Raw genomic sequence first — 23,232 nt, forward strand, 5'->3', positions numbered from 1 at the left:
GAATGAGTGCCCGGTTTGGGGATTGGCATGTGCTCTGCCCTGCTGCTTCCTCTTATGCCTGCCTGGAACTCCAGTTCGGTGTAAGGGAAGGGCTGAGGCGTAACTCAGTTCGTTTTTAAACTGCTGTCTGTGCTGAGTCCCTTCCCCGGAGAGACTTAAGCTTAAGTCTTCCCCAACAACAAAGTATGGGACCACCAGGGTTCCTCCTGGGGAGCCAGTGAGCTCACTGGGCTTAGCTGCAGAGCATGGATGAGGGGTTACTTGCAGGAGCATAGGAGACTCAAAGCAACCACACTGGAAACCCCACCCAGCATGGATGATGGCTTTCCGCGTAGTAGCTACATGGATCACTGCACTCCCCAAGACCGCTGGAAATGAGGGCAGAATTATGTGTAAATGACTGGGAGGAAGTACCAATTTCTCCAGGAAACAATTCATTTGCAGTGCCCCAGTAAGGCCCAGCTGTCCTGAGGTCCACATTCAACAGGCTCTGCATCAAGGCTTCAAACTCAGGAACCCCTCCCTGCTCTGTGCACTCAGGGTGCCCACTGGATTTGAGGCGGGAGGGGGGGAGGGGGCAGCTGTCCAGGCTCTGGGGGCCTCTGCAGCTCAAGTGGGTCTGATCATCAGTCCCTAGGGAGCCCAACACCAACATGATGGTGCCATGGAGATAGAACTAAATGGCAACATGCTTACAGAGCATACCGGAGACCCTGGGTTCAGTCCCCAGTACCACAATTCCATAGCCCTTCCTTGCTGGTGTCATGACCCCATCCTCTTCCCAATCAGGATCAGCAGACTGGAAAAGGCTACTTTATTTGAATTTGGTTCTCAGAGGGCTCAAGAGCAGTGGGGGTGCCTTCTATACGCAAGTGGCCCAGCCAGCGGGGCTCCAGCCCAGGACCTCATTCTAGCCTGCCTTTCCGAAACAGTCCCACTTCTCTGCTTTCTCTATAGGGTTCCCGCCACCTCCATATGAGCTTTAGAAGTACCCCCTTCCCAGGGGATGGGAGCAGGGAGGGTCCCTTCTCAGTGTGGACACAGACAAAGGCACAGAGAGCCAGGGCATCACGGTTCTGGAGGTGGCCTCTGCTGGGGCTCCCAGCTGGATGGGCCATCTCTGCTGTCACAGACCATCCAAAAGTAGTTGGGATGCACTTGGCCCTGCACGGCTTCACACGCCATCCTCTCTCCATCCACGGCAAATAAGCCCCGCTGGTTCTTGGGCTCCAGGCGGAAGGCAACCACGGGCACATGAACCACGTATGGACAGTCAAGTTCCATGTGCTTGCCCTTCTGCATGGCCAGGAAGAGACGCAGCAGCATGATCCTCGACACGCCCGCACGGATGTAGAACAGATGCATAATGCCAGCCTCACGGCAGCACGTGGGCGCCGCAAACAGCTCCCTGGTCAGGTGGCTGTGGAGCAGTACCAACACCAGCACGAAGTCCTGCTCCGGAACCACGGTCCAATGGGAGGGCACTGGCTCCTCCAGAGGGACGAGGTGTGTGTCCACAGGGCCCTCCTGCGCCAGTGCAGGGGAAGCAGGCACCTTAGAGGCTGCCTTTCCTACGGGAAGGTAGGACAGTTGGCCCTGGTAGATCCGCAGGCTCACCAGGTGGCAGAAGGTTCCCAACATGAAGCGGAACTCCCCCAAGCGCCTGTACTTCTCACTCTCCAGGTCCACATCAGCAATAAAGCCCCAGGCCAGGCTGAGCACGGAGTAGAGGTGCCGGCCGGAAGCAGTGTGCAGCGACAGCAGATTCATGGGTGATAGGCGCCGACGGCATAACAGCAGCGTGCAGTTGAACAGGAGGTCTTCACTAGTCACCTGCTCGTACCTGCGCGGTTACAGGTCAGACGGGATGGGTGGAGAGCTCCCTCCCACGCACCCTCTTTTTAGTCCTTAGGGGGCGGGGCCAGCGAAGCAACAGTGGTCCCGGGGGAGTTTAGTGGAACCAGTGACAGCAGGCGAAGACTCCCTAGGGCCAGTAAACTGAGGGTGAGGATCCAGGAGAGAGAGGAGCTTCCCACGGGAACTTAGAAAAACTGGCCGTTAGGGTCGATGGTACCCACTCTGACCCCCTGCTCTCACCCAGCATAGTAGTTGATGGAAGCTGCCACTGCATTGCCAGAGCCTCCAGGGAGGCTACACAGGGGTTTCTGGATGGCAATCTCCCAGTCAGGCCGTTCCATCAGCCCATTCACCACCTGTTAAAGCAGAGTGGCCTTAGCGCAGGAAACTATCCTGAACCCTCTGGCCAATCCTCCAGCCCAGCCCTTACCTCATGGATCAGACCATCACCAGACATGATCACCAGGGCATCCCAATGGCCCAGTTCCTCTGCATACACCAGCTCCTTGGCATGGTTCTGCCGTTCTGGCAGGGGATACGATGCTCTCAGAGCCTGTTTTCTGGCAGGAAATGCCCCCCTCACTCTCTGGGGACAGTACTCACCTGTAACCATCAGTTTAAAGGATATCTCAGCCTCCTCCAGAAGGGGCTGCACATGGTTCTGGAAAAGCTGCAGAGCCTTGCCTTTGCCGGCGCCGGGGTTCAGCAGCACCAGCACCCTGCAAGGCCGTGGGAGCAGTAGTCCTCCGGGGCAGCCTGCTTTAAAAAAAAAAAAAAAAGATGGGGCTGGAGAAAGGCTCAGTAGTTAAGAGCACTTGCTCTTCTAGAGGACCCAGGTTCGGTACCAGCACGCGGACGGTGGCTCACAATGGCCCTAATCTCCAGTTCTGGGGATCCCTACTCCCTCTTCTGGCTTTCAAGGCTACCAAGCACACGTGGTGCACTTCTATGCTGTCAAAACATTCACATAAAAATGAACCTTAAACAAAACAGAATGACAATGTCCTCAACGAGCCGCTAGAGGGCCGAAGAGAGCTGCAGGGACTCGGGGCGGGGGTGGCGGGGCGGGCGGGCAAGTGTTTGGGTAGCTGACCCACACGGCCCTGCTAGAGGAAGTGGCCTCCCACAGGTTGTCTGAGGGAGTGGGACACCGCAATGCCTCTTTTTGGCTCAGGGCCAGACGACTTCGTGCCTCGTGGGATAACATGTTTCTCTAGGCTTCTTTCTGAGGTTCACTTTTTAGGGGAAACGTCCCTTTAGCCTCTCCCAGACAGGTACGCCACAAACCTGGTTCCATAGCCAGGGTCCGGGGCTCCGGCTGACAAGGGGCCACGAGCGCTGGCCGGGCTCTGCTCGGGCTAGCGGCGGCTCGTGCGTTCCGCTCCTTATCGGCGTTGCCCAGCAGGATGTCTGGCGACTGGCTGTGCGGCTCGCCCTCTCCGCCTCCCTGGGCTGTGAGAGCGCCGCTGTCATTCCCCGAGGCGGCCAGATCTGAGGGACAGGAGGAGCCAGTGTTGCTGGGGCTCGCTGCCGGGGCCGTGCGCACGTGGGACAGGGTGCCCAGCAGAGCCCCTGACCTCGCGCGGGTGGGGATCTAGCTTTCCAAACTGAGCTCCCACCCCACGAACGTTCCGTTCCAGGGGACTCTGGACTCCCGCCCGACGCATGAGTCAGTGACCCGTGCCTCTCTTCGTCGGGACAGCTCTTCACCCTTCGGGACTGGTGGCGAGTCCAGTCAGTCGCCAGAGTTCCCAGAGCCGGTGCTGCGAGCGCGTACTCTGGGACGAAGAACCACATCCCAACCTGCCCAGTCCCCGGCCTGAACTCCGAAGCCGCCGAGCCTCCGAGGGGGATGCGCGCCGCCGCGCTCCTGAGACAGTGCCCGGGTCCCGCAAGAGCCAGCCCGAGCTGGAGGACCCTCCAGCGACCGTCCGCCCTGCCCGGGCGCGTGTGCCCGAAGCTCAGGCCTGTGGCCGACCCGCCGGAGGGCGGGGGCCCGGGACGTCCCCGTCCACTCTGTCCCTCGAGCGGCCGCGGCGGAAACCAGCTCCTGTGGCCCCGCAACGGAGGGGCCGCTGAAACCCGGGGCCGACCCGACTCCCAGGGCTCGCTCCCCTCGGGCCTCAAACTTTTCTCTCCACTCGGCGGGGCGGCGGCGCGGGGAGGGCGCTGAGCCTCGGCGCCGGCCCGGCCCCGCCCCGCGCTCCCCGGGTCTCCTGGGTGGAACCGGAGCCGCGCGCCGCGCTGGTCCCCCTCCCGCCCGGGATCTCACCGTACCGCCCCCAACACGGAAGCCGCCGCCCGCAGCTCGGCCGCGCACAGAGAAGCTGGGTCCCCGGACAGGATCGTGTGCCCCCCGCCCGGGCTGGAGGAACGGCTCAGGAAGTCGGCGAGGCGTGGCGTGCCGAGCGCGAAAGTGAGAGTGCAGCCCAGGTGCCCGCGCCCGGCAGCCGAGCGGCCTTCGGGTGCGCGCGGTTCTGCGCTTGCTGAGGACCCGGCGCTGGACCTCGAAGCCGCTCCTCACAGCAGGGAGGCAGCGCCTCTTCGGCCTCGCCTAGCCCCAGCATGAGCGGAATTCCACACCCAGACCCTGCTGTCCTGCCTCCGGGCCATGGCAGGTCGGGGCACCCGCCACCCGGGAGCTTCTCTTCCTCCCCTGCTCCTCTGTGATGGGTTTACTTTCAGCTTCCAGAGATGCAGCCGCTGGATCGTTCAGCCGCAGGACGCGGGGTAGTCTGGCACGCCCTCCAGGGGAAAGCTGAACCGGTCTGGGGACTTCTAGCTGGGGCACGAAGTCGCGAGGAGGGAGCAAGGCAAAGTTGGAGTCTTTCCCCCAGGGAACGCTCTCGAGGCCTGGGAAGCTGCCTGCAGCGGATGATCTGGACCCACGATCCTCACCAACTGGAGGAATCCAGCAGTGTGCACAGCGCAAGGGGGGCGCTCTCTTCAGGATCGGAGAGGCGGGCGTGGGGGCGTGGTCCCACCGCTCCCCACCCCTTCGGGCGAGCTCGGGGTGAAGACGAACACGCGCCCGGCAGTACGGGCTTCGGTGGAGAAAAACAAGACGCCTGCTTGTGTAAGTGATATATTTCATGGCAAATGACCTGAGGGTGTCCATGACTAACCCGTGTTAAATTCCTAGATGATTATTGGTGGCGACTGGAGAAAAAGAAGCTGCCAAGTCCAACTTGGTGACCTACCGAGGTAGGATCAAAACAGACACGAAACCCCCAAGGAAGCTTGCGGTGGTCCAGCCCCAGCACCGAGGGTTTGCGCGCCCACACCGGCCCCCCACGCGCGACCCCACACGCCTCTCTTTGCATCGTTTCTTAAAGTCCAGAAGAGGCGAGTCCGGGAGGAGGGCAGAACCAGATAACAAGGCATTGCTGTGAACTGGGTCACGCCTTGAAGGTGGCTTTTCCTCCATAGGACCCCGGAGTTCCCGACCTATTTTCTCACTATTTTAGGGGTCCCCAGGAGGGCCAGAGGCGCAGGCTGGACCTGCGGTTCCGCACGCGTCCCTGCAATACATGCCTTGGCTCTGTACCGCCGCGGGACAGCCTGACCCAAGCCTGAGTGCCCGGAGTGCCTTCCGAGAAGGTGACTCAGCGACACGCGTGGAACTCCCGGAAACAAGTAAGCAAAAAAATGAAAATAAACTGGAGGAGTTGGAGGTAGCAAGGGCGTCATCACCCACCCCCAGTGCCGCCAAAATCAGGTCCTGCACCCACTCCCATTCCCAGCTTCCCACCTCACTCCCTAGGAATCCAGCGCGGACAGGGAGAGCAGCTCTGTAGCCGCAGTGGCGCGGTCACGCGCTGCGGGGACGCGAGCTTCGGTGGGAGGAGGGGGCTCTGCGAGGGAGCCAGAGCTCACTGCGGCTGGCTCCTCTGTCTGCCCTGTCCCTCCCCTTCAGAGACCTAGGGTCCAGGGCTGGCTTTGGCATCTAGGAGACTCAGGTAGGAGGGGCTGGCTCCTCAGACTCTTAGGGAACGGTTCCTCCCCCCCCCCCCCACCTTCTGCACTCCCACATTTGGGAGGGAGTGTCTAGCAAGTCTGAAAAGCCAGTCGTTAGCAATTGGAAAGGAGAAACTGAGGCACAGAGAAGGGAAGACCAGGCTGTGTGTGACTTCTTCCCCAAAATGCCAACCTGGAGCCGAGTCTCACCTTCCTTTGAGATGTAGGGCTGGAACCTCTCACGCTCTGCAGGTCATCGAGGGTGAGATTGACTGGAAACTCAGTCGATGACAGCGCAGAAGCAGCCTGCAGGGCTTTTAAACCCTGGGCCTCAGGGCCCAGTTCCCTTCCTGGGAAAGACCCAGTGAGAGGGGGGTTCCAGCCTGGCCAGAGTTCCAGTCGGCACAATGGCTTCTCTGTGCTCCCTGCCGCCTCATCCTCTGGCCTCCTCACCTCTTTGGCCTCTGCCTCTCTTGTTCTTGTCCACCTCCCCCATCCTGGGCAGCCTTTCTATACCCTTTCCTTTCTAAAGAACTTTATCCTATCACCAAAAGCCCTTGGACAGCACCCCTGGACCCCAGCCAGGACTGGATAAGAACAAGATGTTGGCTTTCTTTTGTGACCCTTGAAGCTGAAACCTGAGAGGTGAAGGGTCTTGTCCCGGCTGTCAAATCCATTCCCATCGGAGCTTGTAACAACCCCGAAGCCCTCCCCCCACTCTAGGAGTCCGTGTCCCACCAGAGCTGACCATTAGTTAGCCTGGTGGCTTGCTCACCTCAACAACTACTCCAGGAGAAACAGTAGCTAGCCCAAGCACTCCGCATGCACACAAGTTCACAAGCATAAGAGTGTGCTCGCGTGCACGAGCGCGCGTGCGCGCGCGCGCACACACACACACACACACACACACACACACACACACTCATTAACCAGCCTGTGGCCAGCAAGGTCCAGCCTGACCTCAGGCTCTCTGGAGTTCTGACTCCATCATCAACCCAGCCTCTGTTCCCAGACCATACCAGTCTCCTAGGTGAAAGAAATTGTATTCCTTCCTAGGCTCTGTGGGCAGCTTTCCCAGAAAAAAACACCTAAAAAAGCCCCCACACACACACACACCTCCTCTCCACCTCATGCGAAGACAGGAGACAAGCAGTTATTCATCAGAGCAGACCTCTGGCCCCAGGCACTCTACTTCCATCATGAGAACCCCAAGGCTTGAACTCAGGGTGGCGGGCTTGGTGGCGGGCTTGGTGGCTGGTACATTTCTTTTCCTGACCCTGGTTGTTTTCGTTAGGTAAGGAGGCCTGGCACCTTACCTCCCACACCTGAAGCTTCCTCCCCTGGGTGATTTTTTTAAAGGGATTTGATCTTTTAAAACAGGGCTTTGCATATCCTCGCCTGTCCCTGAGCTTGCTACATGAATGAGGATGGCCTTGATTTCCTGACTTCCTGACTCGGGTCACAGGCTTGCACTACCGTGTCAGGCTTAGTGCTCTAAATCAGTCTAGGTTGTGCATATGAGAGCCGTGGGATACCAACTGAGCCATGTTCCCAGCCCTTGAAAGTTATTTTGTTTTGTAATTTTTAAAAACATTGTTCGAGGCGGTTAGTTTGTTTTGGGGGCGGGGCGTGTTTTGCCCGCCTGGTGTGCCTGTGCACCCAGGACACGGCTGATGCCTGTGGAAGCCAGAAGAGTGCACTGGATCTCCTGGAACTCAAGTTACATATGGAGCTAAGCCTCTATGTGGGGTACTGGGCACTGACCCCAGGCCCAGCCTCAAACTCATTGTGAAGTCCTCCTGTCTCGGCCTCCTAAGGGCTGGGGTCTTAGGCATGTACCACCATGCCCGGCTTCCCTGTTAAATTCAACTCCCCAAGTGCAGAAACAAATCCTTTCTGCTTTACAGTATGTCACAGCCTGGGAGGAAGAGAAAGGAAATGTTCACCTCTGCAAAATTTTAAGATCGCTGTTCCAAGCCGGGTGGTTGTGGGCATGCCTTTAATCCCAGCACTCAGGAGGCAGAGGCAGAGGCAGGTGGAGGTCTGTGAGTTTGAGGACAGCCTGGTCTACAGAGTTCCAGGACAGCCAGGGCTACCCAGAGAAACCCTGTCTCAAAACCAAAACCAAAACCAAAACAGTATTGTGGTAATGAGGTCTCTTCACCGCAATAGAACAGTAAGACTAGCTCTTAAGTACACCCTTTGTCCTTCTGGGTCACTGAGGCTGAGGCCCGGGTCCCACTGAGCCTTTGGACTCTGTCTCCCATATACCCTAACCTCTAGGTCCTGTTGACCCTGGCTCCAACGCAGGGTCACTAAGATGCCAGAACACCCTGAATATGAACACCCTCTGGGCATGCTGCTTTGCCGACTCCAGCCACCTGCCTGGCATCTGGCATTAGCTTACCATGTCAGCAGCCCTGTGTCTTCTGAGGCTTGGGGAAGGCTAGATCTGAGGACTTTCCTGGCCCCTGCTGCTTGGCCTACAGTCTTGGTGTTCCTCGACTTGTTTGTGAGTATGCTGACCTCTCCCTTTTCACCTAGTGTCATCTCTGTTGGCTGGGATTTGTTCACATATTTATATACACAATGTTTTTGAGGTTAGGAATGCTCACCTGTACAAGCATATATGAAGGTCAAAGGTCAGTTCTGGTGTCTTTTTCTTCCTCTTCCTCCTCCTCCTCCTCCTCCTCCTCTTCTTCTTCTTCTTCTGCCGATCTCCATTTGTTTTGTTTTTGAGACAGAATCTCATTGTGTAGCCCTGGCTGGCCTGGAACTTGCTATGTAGACCAGGCTAGCCTTGAACTCATGGAGGTCCACTTGTCTCTGCCTTCAGAGTATTGGCAGTTAAAGCCATACACTGCCACCAAATCTTGCTTTACTTATTGTTGAGACAACATCTCTCTTTGAACCTGAGCTTGCTATTTCAGCAGGACTGCTGCACCAGCACACCTCTGGGGTCTGCCTTTCCATCCTCACCCCCATCCCAGTGCTGGGGGTTTTGTGTCCTCATACCCACATTTTACATGGATGCGGGGGATTTGAATTCAGGATTCCATGCTTACACAGCAAGCATTGAACCCACTGAGCCCCAACGCTGGAGCAATATCTTATATAATGAAATGGTTCTAGGTGGTATAAGAGCTTAAATCCTGAGCCTTGTGAATTCTCTCCTCTGAGCTACACTGCCAGCCTAAAATGTGACGGACAGGCTTAGGTATAGCATTCATTACCTTGTACAGAAATGGCCCTCCACCAGCTTGAAGGGTTGGGAGGGGAACCGATAAGCTATCAGGACCATTATGAGGTGATGTTTTATGCCTTTGGTGGAAAGTAACAACACTGGGCGTCTTGTAAGAGGGAACTCCTATAAACAGGAGACAGGGTCTCTGGAAGCAGGCACTGCCCGGGCAGTCTCTTGCTTGTGTCTGTGTGCAGCCAGGCTCCCACACTGTTTCAGCTACCTTGACCTTCAGCTTGGGGCTTCGACCTTGGCTTATGGCATCTTCAGCTCCCTGAGCAGATGGGTTCGTTCCTGGTGCCTGGAGGAGCAAAGCTGAGTGTGCATTGGATGTTACATTATGCCCGTTTACTTCTGCTCAGGCCTCACACAGACTCATTCTTAACAGTTCTGGAAGCCAAAGGCCAGAGGGGACTGGGCAGCCTGGCCTTTCTCAGCTTTCAGAGGCCGCCTGCATTCCATGGACCGAGGACCCTCCATGTCCAAAGCCAGCAATCGATGCATCTTCAGATTTTATTTCCATAGTCATGTCTCGTCCTTCTTCCCTCTCAAAAGGTCCCTGGGACCACTGGCCCCAGACAGGTGCCTCTAGATAAATTTCCATCTCCAGGCTCTCCTTCTTGTCTTCCTCCTCCTCCTCAGCTATCCCAGGCTGGTCTCAAGGAGAGCCTTGAATTCTTGATCCTCCTGCATCCATTTCTCAAGGACTGGACTACACCCAGATTGTGTGGTTACCAGGGATAGAACCCGGGTCTTCCTTCATGCTTCGTAAGGACTCTACCGTCTGAACTGCATCCCCAGACTCCTTTTGTTGTGGTATTTTCTGAGACAGGGTCACGCTGTATATCACTGGCCATCCTGGAACTTGCTATGTAGACCAGGCTGGCCTTGAACTCACAGAAATACTCTTGCTTCTGCTTCCCAAGTGCTGGGGTTAAAAGTTTGTGCTGCCAACCCCTGGGTCAAGGCCAGATTCCTAATCAGATCTGGAAGGTCCCTCTGCACATAATGTAGCATGTTCATTCAAAACTCCAATTGTGATGGGGACATTTTTGGGCCATCATTTTGCTGACCGTAGACGGAAATGGGAAAATGTGTTAACTCTGTCCTCGCTTGGCCTTGGAACTTCTTTCCTAACTCCTTCCTTCTCTGGGGTTACCCAAACAAACACAAACCGGGGTCTTCCTTTTCCCTAAAATAAGCATGTTGAGTGGGGCTGGCCCCGGCCTAACTGGGGCTGAGGTGTAATCCTACAGACCGTGTGTCTTTGGCCCCTCCAGCCCAGAGAAAAACCGGTTTCCATTTCTGAAAACTGAAACTAGCATCTTTGCTAAACATAGTACTTTTCACCCGAGGAAGGGATTGGAAGCAACCCAGCCCATCCATCCTCAGCCTGGCACAATTTCCCCACACTGCTCTGCAGAAAGGGCTCACCCGTGGGTACTGCCCCCGCCCCCAACCCCCCAGGCACCGACAGAACTCTGTGGCTTTGCCACCTCCTGTCACGTGACCTGGAAGCCCCGCTGCTTCTGTTCTGTGAGAAGACTGGAGGGCTAGCCACAGTGCTAGCCACAGACATTGGGAGAGTCACTCAGTGGAAACATTCTCTGGGCTCCCTCTGACGTCATCTTCCATTTGTGCCTGAAGTGGGCTGCGCCCTGGCCTTTGCCCAGCCCCACATCCTGGATGCTGGGGGGCGGATGCTTCCCCGCTTGCTCAGGAATCCTAGTCTGCTGACCGTACCTCCTGAGGTAGAGGAGCTCTGCCAAGCCACCTGGCTCAGGCAGGTCCTGGCGAGAGGGGCGGGATGCAGGGAGCAGGGCCGGGGTCTCTGCAGTCAGCGAGCAGGAAAGCAGGGTTGCTTCCCTATCCCGCCCACCCAGTGCGGGGCTGGGGCGCCGAGGGGTGGGGAGTGTGCATGGTTTTCCCAGTGCTTTTTGTTTTGAAGTTTTCTACTTTCACGGTTCTCAAAATGCGTCTTTGGGTGTTTCCCAAAGCAACCAGACAGATAGGATTGGCCTGGCCAGACAATGCTAATGGTCTGGGGCCGTGTCCACCTACCTGAGGTGTCCCCCATCCCGACAAGCACATGCTGCCCGAGGGGTGTGCACCTCTATTACTCAAACGTGCACCTGCTCGGGCTCCTCCAGTTGAAGCCACGTTACTGAGGGCTAGGGGCAAGAAGGGAGAGGGAGGCAGATGCCCCGATTCAACAAACTGGAAAAGCCAGGAGCGAGGCTTGCCTGCGCCTCACGCTCATTATCCACATCCCGAAAATAGAACTTCCCCTTCCCTGGAGGCTCAGTTCCTGAAGGTCAGAGCCTTGAATTCTTTGCAGACACAAGCCTCGTAATTTAAGTAATGATCATGCAGGGTGAGCTGGACAGCTGGGGCACTGGACAGGGGCTGCCTTCACCTCATCCCACATAGGCTGACTGAGGAGGCTCCTTCATGCACCGGAGCATGACGCTGCGCCGATGCGACAGGAAAGCCAGTTTCCAAAAGTGGAGTTCCTTGCTCCCTTCGCTCATTGCCCTGAAGTCCTGATCCCAGCAACGTGACTGGCATCTGAGCGTGAGTTGAGATGTCATTTCTCCTTCAGGGCTTTGCCAGATGATCCCAGAAGCTTCCTCTGGCCTCTTTTCAAAACTGAGTGTGGTCACCAAGGGATCACCTGTCTACGAGCTAAGGAGTTTGGCTTCCTTTTTCCTGTTTCCTTTTTATTTCTTTTATTCCTCCCTCCCTTAAAAACTTTATTATTTTTTACTTTGTTTTGTTTTTGTTTTGAGACAAGGTCACATATAGCCCAGGATGACCTTGAATTCCAGAACTCTCTTTCTTTACCTCCTTCTAGGATCATAAGCATGTGCCCCCATGGCTGGCCCTTGTTTTCGTGTGTGTGTGTGCACGTGTGTGATGGATGGTGGGTGCCTGGGTAGATGTGATCATGAGGCAAAGTGTGTGGAAACCAGAGGGTTGATACCTTAGTTTTTGAGACAGGGTCCCCCATTGAACCTAGAGTTCACATTTTGGCCCAGGGAGTGTTCGGAATCTGCCTGGCCCCCATCATCCAGCTTAGGGTTACGGCTTGGGCGTGCCACCACACCCAGCATCTCTGTGGAATCCAAACTCTGATGCAAAGCTGACTACCCAGCGAGTGATCTCTCCAGCCCTTTGTTCTGAAGCGGGGTATAGGGTGGCCCAGGCTAGCCCCAAACTCACGGTGTAGCCAAGGATGACTGAGAATTCTTTACCTTCCTGCCCCAGCTGCCAAGTGCAGGGCTCAAGAGTGTACCACCACAGGCAGCCGGAACTTTCTTAATTAATTTATTTATTTATTAAGAAAGGGCCCCACTAAGTAGCCTTGACTTGCCAGAGCTCACTATGTAGCCCAGACTGACTGCAAACTCATGGAGATCTCCCTGCCTCTGTCTTCAGAGAGTTAAGACTAGAGACATGTGACATCATGCCTGGCTGGGATTTTGGTTTTTGCTGTCTCTTATTTCAAGGCTTGTAGATTGACTGGTTAGTAATATAGTTTTTAATAATTATTTATTTATTATGTATACAGTGTTCTGTCTGCATGCATACCTGCAGGCCAGAAGAGGGCACCAGATCTCACTATAGGTGGTTGTGAGCCACCATGTGGTTGTTGGGAATTGAACTCAGGACCATTTGGAAGAGCAGTCAGTACTCTTAACCTCTTAGCCATCTCTCCAGCCCCCAGTAATATATCTTTAAAATAAAAATATGAGGGTTTTTTTTTCATGCTGGGGATTGATCTTAGAGCTTATTGAATGCTTGGTAAGCACTCTACCACTGAGCTAAAAATATTTTTTTAAATATACCAAAAACAGTATGTAGAGAGTGCTCTATAAAGCAGAGTTGCTCAGAGGCTGTGCTAACTGTCAACTTGACAAAATCTAGAATTACCAGAGAGCTGGGCCTCTGAACGATAGCCTCACCTGAAGTGGGAAGACCTGCCCCCTGTGGGAGGCACCATTCCCTGGTCGAGTGCCGGAAGTAGAGAGCGGGATGCATCACTGCTCTCTGCTCCTTCGCAGTGTGCACTGTATGAACTGGCTCCTCCAGCTATACCCGTGACCATTCCTCCGTCAGTCGCTTTTGGCAGAGGGCTTTCACACAGCAACTTTCAGGAAGGGAGACCCGGACAGGTGGGTCACACCTTTTATTCTCTCTGTGTATTTGTTTGTTTGTTGTTTGTTCATTTGCTTTTGAGACAGGGTTTCTCTGTGTAGCCCTAGCTCTCCTGGAACTCACTCTGTAGACCATGCTGACCTTGAACTCAGAGATCCACCTGCCTCTGCCCCCCCCCACCTCAGTGCTGGGATTAAAGGTGTGTGCTACCATGCCGGGTTTATTTTTTCTTTTTATTTCCCCCTTAAAACTCATCTTCGAGGTTCTTCAAATAGCTCGGGATTACCGACCTCTTCTGTTCATATCCCTGTGGCAGGTGCAGTGAAGCCCCCAGGGGAAGGAGGGCATCTGGACTCGAAATCCCCTGTAGAGATGTGGGCACCCAGGAGGGCCACCTTCACCTGGGCTTCTCAGGCTGAGGTCCCAGAGGGGCAGAAGATTCCAGTGCACAGTTCAAAAGACAAATCAGTCTTTCTGACTGAGCATGGCTAGAAAAAAATCCCCATATCAGAACAATGGCATTTGCACAGAAGCACAAATCATCTTAGATTGAGTTGCAATTGTACTGGCATCCCAGATAGAGAACTGGTCTATAAATTGGGCATGCTGGCTCACACCACATCTAATCCCAGCACCCTGGAGACAGTCATAGCCAAGGCTACGCAGGGAAACACTGTCTTGAAAAACCAGAAGAGGGAGCAAGAAAGGGAGAGAAGAGATGAGAGGGTGGAAAGAGACTGGGGACACTTCACAACTGCCAAGGGTGATGAGCCCTGCCTCCTGTGGGCTCTTGGCAGGCACTGGCACTATCCCTTCAGAGAGGGCATGCTGAGCCCTCACCAGCAGATTTGTCTGACCCTTTTGAAGCCTGCAGAGGCACAAGACTTGGGAAAGATGGAGAGTGCAGCTGGTCTTTGCTACTTTGTGGGTTCTTCTTCCTACCCTTAATACTGATGGTTTTATGCCCTATCGCCAGATAGGAGAGAAAGGATAGAGGGGAGAGAGAGATCCTCGGATCTAACTTCTTGTTTCTTCTCTGAGCACAACTACTAACAAACCACAGCCACCCCACCCACACCCCAACAACCACTCATCCCCACTTATTGGGGCTCTAGCATTTATATACTCTCTGAAAAGTTCCCAGAATTCCAAAAGTCACACAATTACAGAAACTGTGTGCAGCTGGCAAAACCATGCCTCTGCTAGAGCATGAGGCAAATCATAGTCAGCTACTGGGACAGTCTGGAGCCGCCCCAGATCCCCACACCTGGGATTAAAATGAAAACATATTCTTACAATATTTCTGTGTCTTTAAAATAAAAGCGCGGAATTCCAGAATTGTCACTACAATGGAGCAGAAGCTGGAAGTCACAGGGAAGTGAACCTTAGGATGCTGAAGGGTGTTGTGGTGGTTTGAATAGACTCAACCCCCATAGGTGGTTGAATGCTTAGCCCACAGGGAGTAGCACTATTAGGAGGTGTGGCCTTGTTAGAGCAGGTGTGGCTTTGTTGGAGAAAGTGTGTCATGTAGAGGCAGGCTTTGAGGTTATATATGCTCAAGCTGGGGTCAGTGAGACACCCAGTCTCCTGCTGCCTTCAGATCAAGGTGTGGAACTCTCAGCTCCTTCTCCAGCACCTGCAGGCTGCCATGCTTCCCACCATGATGATAATGGACTAAACCTCTCAAGTCCAGCCCCAGTGAAATGTTTTCCTTTATAGGAGTTGCCTTGTCAGAGCGTTTCTTCACACCAATAAAACCCTAAGTAAGACAGGTGTGCTGGTCTCACTTTAGGAACATTATTTAGTGTGTGTCCTTGAGTGTGTGAAGATCAGGAGTCTAAGGTCCAGTCTACACTGGGACCCTGTATTTGTGTATCGATAAAGCATGCACCTGATGCTCTCCCCTGGCCTCTGTGTATACACATCTGTGCATAGACACACCAATGACGAAAGAAAAAGTGGGCGTGGGGTTACCAGCTACTTGAGCAAAGAATCTTTTTTTTTTTTTTTTTTTGTCTTGCTTTGCCTTGCTCACGCACTCCCCCTACCTCTCCAACCCCAGAACTCTACCACTCTGCTAAACTTGCTTTTGAGATAGAACCATGCTTGGGCTGGTCTAGAACTCTTGCCTCAGCCTCCCGAGAGCCAGAACTACAAACATTCATCATCGTGTCCCCCTTGAGAAAGAGATGTTTTAAAATGAGGGAACTGTCCTCTGCGAGTTCCAGGCTATCCTGGGCTATAAAACAAGCTCCAAAGCTGGGAGAATGGCTAAGGGGTACCAGTTGCCTAGCATGCCAAGTTGATGGTAAGCCTCAAAAGCCATGCTCGGATGCCAGCTCCAGGCACTTGACCTGACTACGGGCAGTGAGGGGATGAAGGAATGCAGCCACACGTTTGCACAGGAAAGCTGTGAAGAGGGCTCGGTGGCTGGGGGCACTCGCTGACTTTCTGATTGGGGTGGGAATGCGCAGTCCCCTGCCTTCTCCAGCTGCATTTCTCTCACTAATTACTTGGAGGCCAGTGGCTCTGTTTCCTGCGGCTGTTAGCCGAACCTTATCCCTCCCAACAGTGGTAGGAGGTTGCAGCCAGCGCTGTGGCAGGCGTTATTTGGAGGGGCCGTACTCTGTCCACAAAATAGTGTCGGGGAGTGGTCCTCCTGTGTCCATGTCCCAAGTGCTGGGCTTACAGGTGTGTGCCACCACGCGTGGTTTATCTGATACTGGAGATGACCAGAGTTCCAGGCATGCTAGATGAGTATGCTGGCCAGGGGCAACACCCCAGTCCCCAGTCATAAACTTGATAAATTTACTGACTTATTTATTGTTTGATTTTATGAGACAGAATTTCACACTGTAGCCCAGGCTGGCCCCATATAGATGCAGTTCTCCTGCCTCAAGGACTGGGATTGGGGCATTAGGCACCACATCTTGTTTGGTTTTTCTTTCTTTTTTGTCTTTTTCCGTTTTGGTTTTTCAAGGCAGAGTTTCTCTGTGTAGCCCTGGCTGTCCTGGAACTTGCTCTGTGGACCAGGCTGAGCTTGAACTCATGGAGATCAGGATGAAAGGCCTGAACCACCAATACTTAGCCTCATTTTTATTTTTCTAAAAAATGTATTGGCTGGAGAAGTGGCTCAGCGGTTAAGAGCACTGGCCGATCTTCCAGGGGACAGGGGTTTGAATTCCAGCACCCACATGTCAACCCACAGTCATCTATTCTAGGTAATCTGCTCCAGTTCTAGGTAATCCAGTGTTCTGTTCTGCTTCTTAAGGTACCAGATACATACATAGTACAAAGATATACGCAATCAAAACACCTACATACATGGCACATAGACATACATGCAGATGAAACACTCCTATACATTGTACGTAGACATATATAGGGGAAATTTTAGTGTCTTTAAAAACTCAGTTATGTAACCTTTTTTAAAATCCCAGGTGTGGGAAATGGGCTACTTTAGAATGTCCACAGCCACTGGCTATTTGCCTCCTGCAGGCTCTGAGAAGGGTGTGATCTTTGCCAGCTGCAGATAGTTTGATTCTTTAAAAGAAAAAAAAATTATTATGTATACAGTGCTCTGCCTACATGTAACACCTGCGTGCCAGAAGAGGGCACCAAACCTTATTATAGATGGTCTTGAGCCACCACGTGGTTGCTGGGGATTGAACCTTTGGAAGGGCAACCAGTGCTCTTAACCTCTGAGCCATGTCTCCAGCCCCAGATAGTTTAATTCTGAGGGCTGTGGAGAAGGAATAAATGCCAGAACCAGGAGAGAGATGGGGCCTCTGAGAAAGAAGGTGAAGGCTGCTGCTTCCACTGCTGTTCCCAATTGCTGTTGATGCATTTTGACAAGAAGAAGTTGGAGATATCCTGAAATGAGGATTGGACTTGCCCCAAGGATCCAGTGACCCTAAACAGCAGGAAGTAGCTAGAGAGAACTCCACCCCCTCTCCCCACTAACCTTCTTTCTTTCCTACCTGGTGTTGGAAGGGATTGGGGTGAATAAGGGTTGGAAGGGAGGTAGTAGAGATATAGACCCCATTAAAATAGTTAAAATATGCATCAAAACACCCACATACATAAATATGACAAATTTTTAATGTATTAACGATGGACCCGTGAGCTGGTTCACTATATAAATTACAGTGACCGCTGCTGCCACCCTGACCTGAGCTCAGTGCCCAGGGCCCACGTGGTAGAAGGAGAGGCGAGCTCCCACAGGTTGTCCTCTGACCCCCACACGTGTGCCCACATATGCCCGAAACACATAAGTGAGAATGTGACTTAGGTAAATAAACGGTGATCATGGAGTATGTTTTACCTGATGTGGAGGGCAGTGGTGGGCCACAGCACAGGCTCAGGCAGAGGGCAGCTTCCTGGAGTTGGCTCCTTTTCCTCCTTTGTGGCAAGCTCACTCACCAGATCACATCCCGGCCCCATGCCCGACTTTTCACTTTAGGGATTTGTGACTGGATACTCCTGACGGTAACAGAACAATAACACTCTGGAAAGACCCTGTGTTCTCGGCAGGACGGCCTCACTGACCCTACACGTGACCGTATTCTTGAGGAGAAAAGCCTCTTTTTGTTTACCTATTTATTTGAGACAGGGTTTCTCTGTGCCCTGCAGACCAGGCTGGCCTCAAACTCAGAGGTCTGCCTGCCTCTGCCTGGAGAGTGCTGGGATCAAAGGTGTGCGCCACCACCGAACATACCTACTTAGATTTAAAAAACAACAACAAAAAGCTAAGCAGGGCTAGTGAGGGGTCTCAGAGTGTAAAGGAGAGCTTGCTGCCAAGCCTGGTGACCCAAGTTCAATCTTCAGGACGCCGGTGATTGAAACAGTGCAGTAAGTCATCCTCTGGTTTCCACATGCACTCCACGGCGCGCGCGCGCGCGCACACACACACACACAGAGTCTTTAAAATAATAAAATAAGATCCTACACGAATACGGTAACTTTAGAAATCCATCCTTGGGCTGGCTTGTAGCTCGATGGCAGGAGCAGGTTCTTTGATTCCTGCTACTACTAACGGCGGAGGCGGGGTGGAGGAGAAGGCGAGGTCTGTGTGGGATGGGAGCTTTATTTGAGGAGGAGGCCCGGTCAGCGTGAAGACCACAGGTGTGGGCCTGTGCCACCCCTTCGGGCATGCTGCTCCGCGGACCGGAGGTGGCAGGCTGAGCCCACCCAGATGGCAGCCGAGATTGCCGCGCCCGGCTCCGGCGGTGAACAGCACGCCGGGTTCCGCCTTCCGAAATTGAGACTTAGCTGGTCCCAGCTCACCTCCCCCCCAAAAGGCCACCGGTGAGGAGAGAAATAACGAACAAAAACAGAGATGTCCTAAATTAAATTACGGGGGAAGGGAGGATGGGCGAGATGAGTCAGGTCACAGGTAGTAAGCCGGGCAGGCGGGGCACCTCTGCGCATGTGCTGTGATCTTAACCCCATGGCAAAAACACAGAAAAAGTGTCCTTAGCTCTCGGTCCAGCAAGCAGTGTCCGACTTCCGGCTAGCCCCGCCGCTGGGGGGTTTAAGGAACTTGTCTGAGGCCTGATGATGCTTTCCCGGCTAGCTCTTTTAATGGGCTTATATTAACTACAATGATGGGTTTAGTTACGATATTTTCATGCAGGTACATAATGTATTTGGGTCATAGTCATCTCCGCTATCTTTCCTTGTCCCCTACTTCCCAGGGTTCCCTTCTTCTTCCTGATTCCCTAAGTTCCCTTTCTACATGGCCCCCACCCTACCCCTGCGCCTGTGTGTGTGTGTGTGTGTGTGTGTGTGTGTGTGTGTGTGTGTTTGGCTGCATCCCTTCGAGAGCTTGGAAAGGTCAGAGGACAGTTTCAGGGAGTCGGTTGTCGGTTCTCGCCTCCAACCATGTGGGCCCTGAGGCTTGAACTCAGGTCGCCAGACTTGGCAGCAAGCACCCCTAAGCCATCTTGCTGGGCCCCGGCTAATAAATAAAATCTTAAAAAGTCTGTGTTCGTATTTCGTCTTTTCACTTCACTTCTTATTTTATGTTACCTGTATAGGTATTTTGCCTGTGTGTCTATCTGTGCACCTCATTCATGCCTAATGTTCAGGAAGGCCAGAGAGAGAGCCAGATCCTTTGGAATTGGAGTTACAGGCTGTGGGCCACCATGTGGGTTCTGGGAATTGAACCCTGGTCCTCTGAAAGAACGGCCAGTTCCTAACCACTGAGCCATCTGTCTAGCCCTGGCTAGCTTTGCTTTTGCTTTTTTTTTTTTTTTTTTCAGGTTTGTTTTTTTTTTTTTTTTTATACAGACAGGATTTCTCTGTATAGCCTTGGCCATCTAGACTCGATTTGTAGACCAGGCTGGCCTGAACCGAGAGAGAGAGATCTGCCTGCCTCTGCCTTATGCCACTGCTACCTGGCTCTGGCTAGCATTTTTTTTTTAACGTGTTGTTTTGTTGTTGTTGTTTGCCTTTATTTTATGTGCATTGGTGTTTTGCCTGCATGTATGTCGATGTGAGCGTGTCAGAGCTTAGAGCTACAGACAGCTGTGAGCTGCCACATGGGTGCTGGGGTTTGAACCCCAGTCCTCCAGAAGAGCAGTCAGTGCCCTTAACTGCTAAACCAACTCTCCAGCCCCTCCGGCTAGCATTTTTAACGGCCTAACAAGCCATTTTTATTTCAATGGTCCCTCAGTATCGAGACTATTGTTTTAATGTTAGACTCCACTGCGAACAGAGAGCGAGCAGGGCAACACCAGAGGAGCCTTGAAGCCTGTTAGCAGAGTGAGCACCGGAACCAGACACGGTGCTTCTCTAACGGCATGTGGAGCCCTCTGAGGTGAACTGTAAACTGTCGCCAGCCCTGGAAATGAGCCAGGCACCGTACAGAAGTGACACACGCTATCGCAATCTCTCCCATTTCCTCCCAGACACCAGCGTCGGAACACAGGCACGGTGACAAAGCTGGCTGCCGCCCACACTCCAAAAGGGGGGGCGAGTGTGTTCGCCCTGCTCCAAAAAAATAGGCAAGTGCCGCCAGGAAAAGGGGCAGAGTGGTCCTGGCTTCCTCTCAGCGGCACTCCCTCCTGCTAGACGGGCTCAGCCCCAGAAGCTTTCCATTAGCAAAGCTAAATTACCCCTGTTTCCCCATTGAGCAGTGACATGATTTGGAACAGGCTTTTTCTTAAGGTCTAATTGCTATTTAATTACTAGGGGACCCAGTTTGCCCGTGCGTGTGAAATGAAACCTTCCCACCGTGGAGGACCTTACTCGGTGGGCTGGCTGAGATGTTAGCCTTAATCTGTCCTGCTTTCTCTTTTCCCCTGTCAGCACACTGTGTGTGTGACATGGTCACATTTCTTTGTGTGCCCATATGTGGGTGCAGTTGTGTGGGTACCTTAGTCTTTACTTGAGACAGACTCATTGAACTGGAATTTCAAGTATCCAAAAGAGCTGCAAGTTTCCGAGGGTTCCATGTCCACCTCCCGTCTCCCCACCCCTGAGCTTCCAAGCCGACCTCTCCACCTCTCATCCTCCCAGCCCTGGGGTTACAGGTGTGTGCTGTTTACTTCAGCTCCGGGCGCTCAAAGGTCCTCATTCTTGTGAGATAGTTTACCAGGGTAGCTCAGGCTGCCCTCAAACTCACTGGGTAGCCGAGGATGGCCTTGAATTTCCTGTCCTAATCCTCCGGCCTCCAGATCCTGAGTCCTGGAGTCACAGGCATGCCAGCAAGCACCCAAGGCCTGAGCTATGTCACCAGCCCTCTGTCAGATCTCTAAGAACCTGGTTGCGTGGCAGTGGTGGTTGCTTTGCCAGCAGACGGGAATCACAGGAAGAGGGGGGTGGGAAGGAGGGAGCCACGGGCAGGTTGCAAAATGGAGGGGGTCAGTATGTGTGCACCTTAAACTCGAACCTAGAGCCAGGCGTGGTGCGTGCCTTTCATCCTAACTCTCCGGAGGTAGAGGTAGATGGATCTCGGAGTTCAAGGCCAGCCTGGTCTACAGATGAGTTACAGGACAGCCAGGACTACACAGAGAAACCCTGTCTTGAAAAAAAAAGAAAAAAATCAAAACACAAAACAACTCGAGCCTGCATTGGTGTTTGACTTGTCTCCATCATCAGCAGGAATAGCTCACCATGAGAACCTGTGACAGCTTGGTTGTCAGCTTGCCACACCTGGGAAGTGGGACTTTCATCTGACAAACTGCCTCCGTTGTACTGGCCTGGGGAGCATTTTCTCGATTGCTAATTGACTTCGGAGGGCCCAGCCGCTCTGGGCAACACCACCTGGAGGACTGAGCGAGCCAGTGAAAGCATTCCTCCACGCCCCGCTCCAGGCTCCTGCCTGAGTTCCCACCCTGACTTCCCTCTGTGATGGGTTATTACTAGAATCGGAAGCAGAGATGAACCCTTTCCTCCCCAGGCTGCTTTTGGACACAGTGTTACAGAAGGAACACTAGGGAGTCACTGCAAGGATGTCTTTCCACCCCAGAGAAGGTGCTGTTTCTGAAGGTGCTTGGCTCCTAAGGGAAGGGAGGGATCTCATGATCTGTGAGTAAGAAGCCACCCTTTAATGCAGTGGCCTAGAGCAATGATGGCTCATCTCTCTCCGTGGGCTGTGAATTGACAGGGCGCAGCTGGGTGCTCTTACTTGGGTTGTCCTGTGGTTGCCACGTCACTGGGCCTGAACATCTGGTAATGCTCCCTGACAGCTTCAGATTCGTACTGTTAGCTGCGCGTTCAGACAGTATGGTCCTTCCGTGTCACACCGAGGCTGGGAGATCTCGTCGGAAGTTACGTGACTTCCCTCAGCCTCCTGTCCCACAGCGTCCCTACTCCCACACTGCAGCGGTCAATCAAGGGACTAAGGTCACCAGCCCAGATCCTAGGGACAGAAAGTGGGCTCTTCTTCCTTCGAGGAGCAGAGCGGAAGGCACTGAAAGGAGGGACTGATGGTGCCTGTCTTTGGAGATTGTCCGCCTTCGTGGGTAAGGACTGGGGCAACTGTAGGAATTGGCCGGTGGATTATGAATATATTCCTGCCCTGAGCCCTCCACGGGACACTGCTGTGGTGACCAGGGCCGGGCCCTCTTGGCCTTGGTGCCACAGCTGTGATCTGATCCACCTCACAGGACAATATTCACCCCTGCAGGCAGCTGATTTTCCACTCAGCTGTTTGGTTTTGTTTGCGACAGGGTCTCGACATGGAGCTGCTTAGCTTTTCTATCAACTTGATTCAAGCCAGGATCATCTGGGAAGAGGGGGCCTCAACTGTGGAAACGCCTCCATCAATTTGGCCTGTGAGTCTGTGGGAGGGCCCAGCCCTGCGGGGACCACCCTGGTCCTCAGTGGTATAAGAAAAGCAGCTGAGCATGAGCTGGACAGAAAGCAACTAAGCCGGAGTACTCTGTGGGTCCTGCCTGAGTGCCTGCTCTGATACCACCTCAGTGAGGGACTGTGCTGTGGAAGTATAAGTCAAATAAAACCTCCCCTCAACACCCAGCACACACTTTTCTCTTCACTTACACACACACACACACACACACACACACACACACACACACACTGCATGCAGAGGCCAGAGGTCAACACCGATCATCTTCCTCAGTCGCTCTTCACCTTAGTTTTGAGCCAGGGTCTCTCACGAGACCTGGACCACGCTGTTTTGGCTGAGGTGGGTACAGTGGCTGAGCAAGTTCCCAGGATACTTCTCTCTGCTTTCCCCAGCACCGATGCTCTCTGGCTCTGTGCTCAGCAACACACACACACAGTGGGGTCTTGCAGTGAACATGGGGAAATGCTTGCTTTCTTTCCCACCAGATGTGCTTGCTCAAAACCCCTTTCCCAGCAGGCCTCGGGTTCCTTGGATCCGCCTCAGTCTGAGTCGACACTTTAGGAGAAAGGCCTGTCTCAAATTTCACAGCCTCCCTCCCCCCTTTTCCCCAGCTTTGCCAGACCCCAAGAGGACTGGAGCAGGGGGCTCCTGCAGCTTGCTCGTTTCCTGCCTCCACCTTGCTTTGTGCTCTCTTCCACAGGCT

General features: G+C 53.6%; 1 protein-coding gene and 1 long non-coding RNA gene across 10 annotated transcripts; one reads left to right on the forward strand and one right to left on the reverse strand.

Annotated features, from left to right (window-relative positions):
- Positions 1–800: 800 nt before the first annotated feature.
- On the reverse strand, positions 801–6,161 carry Sphk1 (sphingosine kinase 1). Of its 9 annotated transcripts, none has more exons than XM_060386355.1 (6): positions 6,025–6,161; positions 3,145–3,348; positions 2,461–2,616; positions 2,288–2,382; positions 2,098–2,213; positions 801–1,843 (listed from the first exon to the last, which is right to left on the reverse strand). In XM_060386355.1, the coding sequence occupies exons 2-6, from the start codon at positions 3,152–3,154 to the stop codon at positions 1,069–1,071; spliced, it is 1,152 nt and encodes a 383-aa protein (XP_060242338.1). In that variant the 5' UTR covers positions 3,155–3,348; positions 6,025–6,161; the 3' UTR covers positions 801–1,068. The 9 variants fall into 9 exon arrangements, with proteins under 9 accessions (XP_060242338.1, XP_060242339.1, XP_060242340.1 ...); XM_060386356.1 differs by having other exon boundaries at positions 6,008–6,026; XM_060386357.1 differs by lacking the exon at positions 6,025–6,161 and adding an exon at positions 5,609–5,627.
- Positions 4,809–23,216, forward strand: LOC132655092 (uncharacterized). The gene is made up of 3 exons (XR_009592723.1): positions 4,809–4,933; positions 5,325–5,493; positions 22,390–23,216. It is a non-coding gene; the product is annotated as an uncharacterized LOC132655092 (long non-coding RNA).
- The last annotated feature ends 16 nt before the right edge of the window (positions 23,217–23,232 follow it).

This window comes from Meriones unguiculatus, chromosome 7, assembly GCF_030254825.1.
Source record: "Meriones unguiculatus strain TT.TT164.6M chromosome 7, Bangor_MerUng_6.1, whole genome shotgun sequence".
Lineage (NCBI taxonomy): Eukaryota > Metazoa > Chordata > Mammalia > Rodentia > Muridae > Meriones > Meriones unguiculatus.